The 8,710-nt window shown below is 54.9% G+C and overlaps 6 protein-coding genes across 6 annotated transcripts, besides 7 other annotated features; all 6 read right to left on the reverse strand.

The window, feature by feature from the left end:
- Window positions 1–526, reverse strand: Tc00.1047053508949.4 (elongation factor 1-alpha (EF-1-alpha), putative; the record flags this gene model as incomplete). Its single annotated transcript, XM_800583.1, has 1 exon — window positions 1–526. A coding segment is annotated over one exon (526 nt), but the record flags the coding sequence as incomplete, so codon positions are not given.
- Window positions 1–8,710: a sequence feature (heterozygous, Esmeraldo-like haplotype).
- On the reverse strand, window positions 792–1,553 carry Tc00.1047053508949.10 (hypothetical protein, conserved; the record flags this gene model as incomplete). Its single annotated transcript, XM_800578.1, has 1 exon — window positions 792–1,553. One exon carries the CDS (start codon window positions 1,551–1,553, stop codon window positions 792–794), a length of 762 nt encoding a protein of 253 aa, XP_805671.1.
- Window positions 1,623–1,647: a microsatellite.
- On the reverse strand, window positions 1,918–2,544 carry Tc00.1047053508949.20 (hypothetical protein, conserved; the record flags this gene model as incomplete). Its single annotated transcript, XM_800579.1, has 1 exon — window positions 1,918–2,544. The coding sequence occupies one exon, from the start codon at window positions 2,542–2,544 to the stop codon at window positions 1,918–1,920; it is 627 nt and encodes a 208-aa protein (XP_805672.1).
- Window positions 2,590–2,631: a microsatellite.
- Window positions 2,701–2,726: a microsatellite.
- On the reverse strand, window positions 2,808–5,636 carry Tc00.1047053508949.30 (hypothetical protein, conserved; the record flags this gene model as incomplete). Its single annotated transcript, XM_800580.1, has 1 exon — window positions 2,808–5,636. The coding sequence occupies one exon, from the start codon at window positions 5,634–5,636 to the stop codon at window positions 2,808–2,810; it is 2,829 nt and encodes a 942-aa protein (XP_805673.1).
- Window positions 5,735–5,773: a microsatellite.
- Window positions 5,789–5,811: a sequence feature (AT_rich).
- On the reverse strand, window positions 5,988–7,100 carry Tc00.1047053508949.40 (hypothetical protein, conserved; the record flags this gene model as incomplete). The annotated part of the gene is made up of 1 exon (XM_800581.1): window positions 5,988–7,100. The coding sequence occupies one exon, from the start codon at window positions 7,098–7,100 to the stop codon at window positions 5,988–5,990; it is 1,113 nt and encodes a 370-aa protein (XP_805674.1).
- Window positions 7,446–7,481: a microsatellite.
- On the reverse strand, window positions 7,667–8,710 carry Tc00.1047053508949.50 (protein kinase, putative; the record flags this gene model as incomplete). Its single annotated transcript, XM_800582.1, has 1 exon — window positions 7,667–8,710. A coding segment is annotated over one exon (1,044 nt), but the record flags the coding sequence as incomplete, so codon positions are not given.

The following is an 8,710-nucleotide window of genomic DNA, read 5'->3' on the forward strand; positions in this document are numbered from 1 at the left end:
GCCGACACCTCCTTCCAATCTCATCGTAGCGCTCCTGGGCGAAGTTCACCGACTTGTCGTCCATCTTGTTGCAGCACACAACCATCTGCTTCACGCCGAGCGTGAAGGCGAGCAGCGCGTGCTCGCGTGTCTGGCCGTCCTTCGAGATGCCCGCCTCAAACTCACCCTGCGATGACGCAATGACAAGGACGGCGGCGTCCGCCTGAGACGTGCCCGTGATCATGTTCTTGATGAAGTCGCGGTGGCCGGGGGCGTCGATGATCGTGAACACAGACTTGGGCGACTCGAACTTCCAGAGCGCAATGTCGATCGTGATGCCGCGCTCGCGCTCAGCCTTCAGCTTGTCCAACACCCACGCGTACTTGAACGAGGACTTGCCGATTTCAGCCGCCTCCTTCTCGAACTTCTCAATCGTCCGCTTGTCAATGCCTCCGCACTTGTAGATGAGGTGGCCAGTGGCTGTGGACTTGCCGGCATCGACGTGGCCGACCACCACGAGGTTCATGTGCACCTTTTCCTTTCCCATTATGCGTGTTTTTACCTTGCGGGACTGAAAAAACAATAAAAAGCTGTGTAGCAGACCTAGCGTCAGCAAAGAAAAACATGAAGAGATGGTTTTACGAGGAGAAGGCGTAGATGTATAATAATGTTAGTTTTTTTTTTTGTTTGTGTGTAACTTTTGTACTTTTTGGGTGGAGATGGTGTTTCGCAAGTTTTGTCAAGCGCTGTCTCTTGTGTGCATGTCCTTCTTTTTCATTTGTATTCGCTTCCCTTTACGCGTGCGTTGTTTTTTATTCCCGGTGACTGCGCAGAGTAAATGTTTTGTTTTTTATCTCTTTGGAGAGGCTGCGGGAAGAGAAGATGATCATGTAGAAGACTGCAATGGTGGCAAATACGGAGATGAATGCACATGCGCTCAGTGCCGTGTGTGGGTTGTAGGCGCGGCGCTCCTCCCAGTGGTACTGGAGCTCAATTTCTTCGTGGTGCACTGGTGCGTATACCGGCTCCGCGTAGAACGTCGTTATTTTATTAAATGTGCCCTCCTGATAGCCAAAGCTGAAGGTGACAGCGGCTAGATAGAGCATGTTCTCGTCGCGAACGGATGCATTTTGGAGCCTTTTGCTCATGGAGGGACGCACGGTGGTTTTTAAGAGCGGCAGCCATGCGGTCGATTTGCCTAGACCGCGCTCCAACTGGAAGCGCACGGCGACATCACTGAGGGAGCGGCCGGAGGCTTGTGTCTGTTTATGGGCGTGCTCAAAGAGTCGCTTGGCCGGCTGGTGCACACGTCTGTTGATGCCAAAGCGCGGGCAGAAGTCGGGCGGCAGTGGCCGGAGAAACTGCTCACCCTGGCCACTCTCCTGCATGTCTTCTAATTCTTCCATGTCATTGCGGCCCACGGTAATAGTCGGTGCCACACGCTTGAGGCGCATGTGCAGAGTGACGGGGATGATCTCGCCGACATTCCACGCATCCACACCCCACCCTGACAGTAGGAGCAGAAAGAACACAGCCAACAGTGTGTGCTCCCACAAAATCCACCGTCGCATCATATTAGTCTTCACCCTGTTCCGCTAAAACAGCTACTGTTGTCTCCTTCCTGAGCGTTTGCTTGACGGATCCAGCAGCAGCAGCAGCAGCAGCAGCGGGTGTCTTCTTCCTTCTTTTTTGTCCTTCCAAAACCCTTATTTTGAAACCCAATGGTTATTTCTGCGAAGCAAAAAGACAAGAATAATTGAAAGAAGTTATGTATTGCTCAAAAAGGCGGTGGGGCTTAGCTCCGCATATCGTCACCATATCTCTGATGACTATTCATTTTGCAAGCAACAACTCCTTCTTTGTTTCTTGTTGTTGTTGTTGTTTGTATTTTTCCTCGTCTCCTCCCACATATATGTGAAGAAGAATCCAATGGCCGAATTACCGCCGGCGAGGGTGCTTTGGCTTCCCGAACGGATGAGAAGGGGCAGCTTCGACACGATCATGAACACTTCTTACCGTGCAACGTTCTTTTACGCGTAGCAGTCGAGTTGCCAGTGGCCCTTGCGCTGCCAGCGCCCACGCGCGTGCCACGGTGGGGTATGTGAGCGCCAACACCATCACCTGCAGCGGGAGCAGACCGTTGGCAATGTTGTGCCCCGTGTGCAGTGCGGTGAGTTTGTCGGCGTCAATGCGGCATCCGGCGACTGTCCAGCCATCCTTGTGACGGCCGCCCTCCCAGTCGACAAGGCCAGTGAATGGGTAGTGGTAGCGGTGAAGACATGCCTCAATGCCCGCCGTGGTCACCATGTCGTGGAGCAGCAGCCACGAAAATACGCCGGTGCATCCGGCCTCGAGGAATAGTTGATAAAACGCGATGGGCATCGCGTTGTCGATAAGCCACAAAATCGGAGGTGAAGTGCGCCATGAAAAGCGGCGATGTGGCTGCACGGGCCGCGGCTTATTTGCCTGCTGATGCTTTTTATGCCGCGGTGGCTGTGCCGGTGCTTGCGACAAGAATCCGCGAGCACCGCGAGCCATGACACCTGCCACGCCACGCCGCCACATCTACTGCCGTGTACTCTTTTGGTGGAAATAAAACGAAGAAGAAAAACACAAGAACATACACAGACACACACATAAATACACACACGCCCTTCTGTCATCAGCACGGCTGGTGCCGCAAATTCAAGAGCAGGAAAAAATAAACAACTTCACACACACAAAAAAAAAAAAAAAAAAAAGAAAAACACCGTTTTGTTTTCCTTTCCTTTTTTGGCTTTTTCTTCACTTACACTTTTATTCGCTGTTGTCTACACACGGTTATTGCTTTACGACTCCTCTCCGTGCGGGGTTGTATTTTCTTCCGCCTCCCTCTGGCACAGCGCGGTAGAAGGGGCAAAGACGGCGGTGTACCGCCTGTTCATTGCGGCCACTGTCGCATCCACCTGCGCAAGCGTCACACGATGGGGGACGCCCTCCTCCGCCACCTCCCCGTTCTCTTCATCGTCGTCGTCGTCCTTTTCTTTTCCGTCATCCCGCCGGGTTGAAGGCCTCTCCACTGAAAGAAGAGAAAAAATGTCAAAGTGGCGTGACATGCACGCGTCGCTGCCACCGTTCGCATCACCACTGTCGTCGTGCCCCGATTCTTCCTCTTCCTCCTCGGCACCTTTGGGGCCCAGGCCAAACGTCAGAATGTGCATAGCAGCGCTGGCAGCGGCATCGCTACTCGCCCTTTCCACCACCGCACGGACGAGGGCCTCGCCATCTGCGCAGACCTCAAGGCCGTACTCGACAACAAGCCGCGCCACCCGCTCCTCTGTCTGCGCCACAAACCACGCCAGATGGCCGTTCGTGGCGTTGCGGAGATGCACCTGGTCGTTGAAGAGAAGCAGCGGTGCACTACGTCTTTTCTCAATGGGGTTCGTTGGCGGCAGGGCGTTCTCAACAAACGTCATCACACGATCATAGGCGGCGAGGATGCACTCAGAGCGTTTCATGGTTGGCGCCCGCCATGACATCATGCCGTGAATCGTTACAATGTAGAAACTCGGCTTTCGCTGATCATTCCTAGTGGAGAAGGGTGCCCCAACTGTTGTTGCTCCCGCTGTTGTTCTTGAAGAAGAAAGTGGAGGAGAATGGGGTCGCGTTGCTTCCAAACGTCGCTTCTTTCGGCGTTTCTGCTTTGGTGCGTCTAACTCTTCTTCCCCCCTCGTTGCTTCCACTGAGACTGCCGCTGTGGCGATGTTTTCCCTCATCGATGGGGCGGTGTCTGTGATCTTCGACACCGACACAACCGCATTACCAAGGTGATGACACACCTCCAGCCGCTGCGGGTACAGGCTGTAGTTGTACGCCGTGTAGCAGTTCAGTGAGCCACGAGCAAAGCGGTGCAGAACGGAGCGCCCCATTAGCAGATTGCGGCTGTTGCCTTTCATGACGACATCAAATACCCCGAGGTCCCGCACGTCCAGCGGGGAGAGACGCATCCCTGTGTACCCGTCGTCTATTTCCACCTCCGTGGCAAGTCGCATCTTGGCAGGGTCAAAGAACGCAAGACCTTCTTGAAGACTCATGGAGAACGTGGCCGAAGGATGTAAATAGCGGTGATGGAAATTGTTGTCATCAAGCTCTTCCTCTGGTGGCCGAACAAACTTCACTCTATTGTTTCCCCTCAGTTGGTGTTCTTCGTCGGAGGTCTGACGCTGCTGTTGTTGCCGTTGATACATCAGCTCCGCTGATGTCCATGGCACACGGCGTGTTTCCCACACGTACAGGAACCGTGAAACTCCTTTTAATACCGCCTTCAACTCTTCAACAGAAATCACCTGGCGGCCCGACGTGTCTTGCGTGGCGGTGCATAATGTGTACGACACCACCCTTGGGTGCGGCGTCGAGAGCGGTGGACGACGAATCGGCCTGCCGTCAAGGCTTGTAAGATTCGGCAGCGAACTGCGTACCTGCTCCCGGTACTCCGGCTTGCGTGTGATGGGGTTGTTCTCAAGCGAGAGACGCAGCAGCCGACTTGAAAAATGGGCACGGAGTAAGAAGAGGAAACGAAGACTCATAAGTCGATTGTCGCTCATGTCCAGAGCGATTAGGGTGGTGTCCAGCTGGTGCTTACGTAGGGCGTTGATGAGGGCGTCCGCAGTCCCCATGGCACATCGACGCATGGTGAGGGAACGCAACACCACTGGCTGCTTCTGCTGCTGTTGTGTGGCTTCGTCATTCATCCAGTTGAATGTCCACACGATGGCCTCCACCAACTCATGTGCACATGCCGGGGAGCCAATGTCAATCTCTTTCTCCGACACGCCACGTGGAAACCGAAGCGTATTGCTGCCTGTAAAATAAGCCACCGTCCTGGGACGAATAATGGCGTCGTCCGGATGCTGCGACACGTACGCAACGATTTGTGGAAGGGATGAGAGGTCCACGACCCCGAGGGACGGGCGGAAGACGGTGACAGTCACCACCCGCTCCTCCTCCGCCTCCACGTCGACGCCATCCGCATCACAACCGTCAAGAAGCATCTCCGCCTCTAAGTGACGCCGCACATCACACACAACCCTCTGGGGCACCTCAAAACTCCCTTGCCACAGTAAGCACGCCACACATTTCTGTAGTGGCGAGAGGCTACTAAAGACACGCTGCCGCGCCGCGATAACCCTTTTTAGTGGTCGTTTTTCATTCGCCTCCTGTTGTTCATTTGCCTCTTTCATTTTTCTAGCCGTATCCCTTCGCTTTGACTGGCGGAGATCCATCTGCAACTCGCGCCTGTGGGAATATGGACAGCACCGCAACCGCAGCGATGCCATGCGCTCCGCCACCGCGGCGTCAAGGCTCCAATTCTCATACGACTTCTCACACTTCAGTTCGGCCACGATACTTTCAATGGCGGCGGCGCGTTGGCGTTCGTCTGCGGCGGCGCCGTCCTGCAGTACCTCCTCCTGCAACTTAAACAGTTCTGTGGCGCTGCGAAGAAGTTCTTCCTCCTTTTCCGCGGCAACTGAGGCGCGGACCGACGCCTCCCGCGCATAAATACGGCAGGATCCCCGCGTCCGCATCGCCGGACACAACGTCGAGCACAACGTCGTATCATCGCGGCGTCTTCCAAGAACGCGCGACCGTCTCGTGTAGCCAGCGGTGCTGGAGAGCATGGAGGGCAGTGCGTGGAGCAAAACGGCCGTTACGCAAGAAGAAAAGTGTGTCGAGTGGAAGGAGAAAACACCACACCTCATGCAGAAATAAAGCGTGCATATATATATATATATATATATATATATATATATGTATACAAAAGAATCAAAGCAAAAAAATAAAATAAAATAAAAAGAATGAAGAGGTGCCAGAAATACATGTGTGTGTGGGGAAAAAGAACATCAAGAGCAGAAAAAAAAATTTTCATGGATTAAGGGGCACACACACACACACTGGCTGGTGGTAGTGGGAGGGTTCAGAAGAGGCATTTGCGTTATTTTCACTTTCCTTGCATTCCCCCCGCCGCCTGCCTAGTCAAGTGACACAACGACGCTCACCGCGGCATCATAGCAGTCAGATGCCGGCAACACCTCGTCGCTAATGACGCCCCATCGCCCACTCCGCGAAAGTGCCTCCGTAACCATTGACGTTACTTCTCGCTTCAAAAGCGAAATATCTTTTCTGTCACCCACCACCTCCTGCTCCTGCTGCTGCTGCTGCGGACCGCCAAGAAGATTCACAAGAAGCGTGCTACCGCGATGCAACTTTGAAATGACGTGTGCGAGCTCGATACCAACAGACTCCCCCTTCGCCCTTCGCTGCCGCCCGCTGTGGGCCGTGTAGCAACCAAGAACAAAGTAGCGGGACTGCAACGCACGCAGCGGTTCCTTCTCAAGACGGCCACCGGGATGTGCCACCAGGCGCAGGAGACTTGTGATGTTTGCATCGTTTTCTTCCGGTGCTGCCGCCGCCACCTCACTGAGGGGGACGTAACTGACGTGGAAGTCCCGCTCCAGTTCCAGACCGCCCTCCACTCCCACATGTACGGCCACACGACTGAATGCACAATCCGCCTCGCTCACGTCCAAAACGGCAATTGGCTCGACAGCTGCACTCGATGACTGCCGCTCTTTCATCTCCCTCAAGAACAAATGAGCAAACGTCTGCCGCGCCGCGCGGAGTGCTCGAAACCCCGCCGCACGTGGCGATGCAAACACCACCCCGTTTTCCATAAGCGGAGTTGCCGTCTGCTGTTGCTGCTGCTGTGTCGTGATGAGCCACTCGGCAAGTACATCGTCGGAGGGGGTCTGCGGGGACAGTCCCACCGCCGTGACACTTTCTCGGAGTCCTTCTGGCAGCGCCGAATTTACGGCTCCCGCGACGGCCGCCACATCATCCGGCGACAAATCGTCAACGGTCCTCTCGCTTGAGTGGGCCCTCGCAAGCCGCAGCACGGCGCCGTACATCTCCAGCCGCGTGCCGCGTGGAAGGCCATCCGCACGTCCATCCGCAAGAACACACATGTTCGTCTCGCCGTCCCACCGCAAGCCAAGTACTTCCCAACGCAACGCCACCGCGCGGCGCACAAGCGATGGCGTCACCGTCAACACTGCACGGGTCCAAACGCGTGTGCGGCGCCACATTGACAACCCTACAGCCGTGTTTTTTATTTTATTTTTACTTCTTCGTTCTTTCCTCCACCCACAGCCCAGACACCGCAGCTTTTGTTGTCACAGCGGCTCACTGTCCCTCCACACTCTTGAATCCCTGAGCGCCCCCTTGCAACTCCGCGTGCCCACGTGCCTGGGAGATATTTGTTTGTTTGTTTTTATGGAGAGTGAGGGATGAGGGGGTGGAATAAAAGAAGCATGCAACCCGCTGCATCGTCCATTGACGAAACTGGCGGGGTGAAGAAGAAGGAGAATGGGGAATGGGAGCAGCAGAGACTGGCAGCGCCAGCGATGTTTCGTGATTTAGTCGAAGTCTTTTCTCTCTCTCACTCTCTCTCTCTCTCTCACTCTTTCCTTTTTCTTTCCCCTTCTACTTGACTTCTAAACACAAAAACAAAAATGAAAATAGGACTGCACGCAATCAATTAAAACATTGTCTCGTCGTCGTCGCATTTCACCACCGCTGCCTTCCACCCCCCTAAGAGAAAACAACCTGAAGATTTAGGAACAAAACTACACTTCTTCAAGAATAGCAGGGTCTATAGTACATTGGTTTGAACCTGCACACTATTGAGCAGCCGTTGCGCCGCGCTGTTAACGCTGCTAGGGAAACTTTCGCCATCGGACAACCGGAGGAGGAGCTGCAGAAGGCCACGCGACTCCACGACGCGCGAGGAATCCACCGAGTACGCCAGCAGGATCTCAATGAAGCGGATCGCGTGCACCACCTCCGTCCAACGATGTCGCTCCACCGCGAGGTCCGCTCGATCTACGGCTATGCTGAGAAATGCGTCCGATGCGGCCAGCGCCGCCGCCATGCGTTCATCCTCGCAGAGGTTGAAGAGGACCTTCATCACCTCGTCCTCACGGGACTCCTCCAAGACAGGAATGCTCTTCGCAGCATGTGCCAGTAGTGGCACGCTACACCGCGTGTCGCGTATGAAGGAGGCGGCCTTTTGAGATGCACACTGCAGCAATGGGAGACACCGGAGCAGTGCGATACGTGTGGCGGCGTCAATGGAGGCGTTTGAGGCGACGACGAGAAAAGTCCCCGCGATGCTCTTTCCCCCCACATTGAGACTCTTCAGATGACCCCTCGTTGCGTGGTGGACAAATTGCAGAAGAAGTAAAATTGCGTTGGGGCATAAGTGACGACTCGCCTCTTGCAAGGCCAGCAGCCACTTTCCTTCCGCTTGCCGTTCACCGCCACCGCCCGCGGCATTCGTGTTGCTGGAGCCGCCGACGTTACTTCCGCGAGAGACACCGGGTCGACCGCCACTTTCGCCACCACCACGTGCACCATTATCCGCCATGGCGACAGCCGCGTCCACTGCGGTGACGGCGGCCACGTTTGAAGCCTCCCCCCCGTCTCCGTTCTGCGCAACAAACATCGATGGACCCACAACGATGCTCTCATCACCTGTTTTTTTAAACACCTGCAGAAGAACCTCAAACAGCTTGTCTAAACTTTGCCACCCAATGAGTGGTTCCTTCTCCTCGTAAAAGGCGGTGCAGCAGGCCTCTTCGATAATGCGTGAACAGCATACACCGCGTGATCCGTGACAAATCGATTCTGTGAGACG

Source organism: Trypanosoma cruzi, genomic scaffold (assembly GCF_000209065.1).
Source record: "Trypanosoma cruzi strain CL Brener 1047053517101 genomic scaffold, whole genome shotgun sequence".
In the NCBI taxonomy this organism is placed as follows: Eukaryota; Euglenozoa; class Kinetoplastea; order Trypanosomatida; family Trypanosomatidae; genus Trypanosoma; species Trypanosoma cruzi.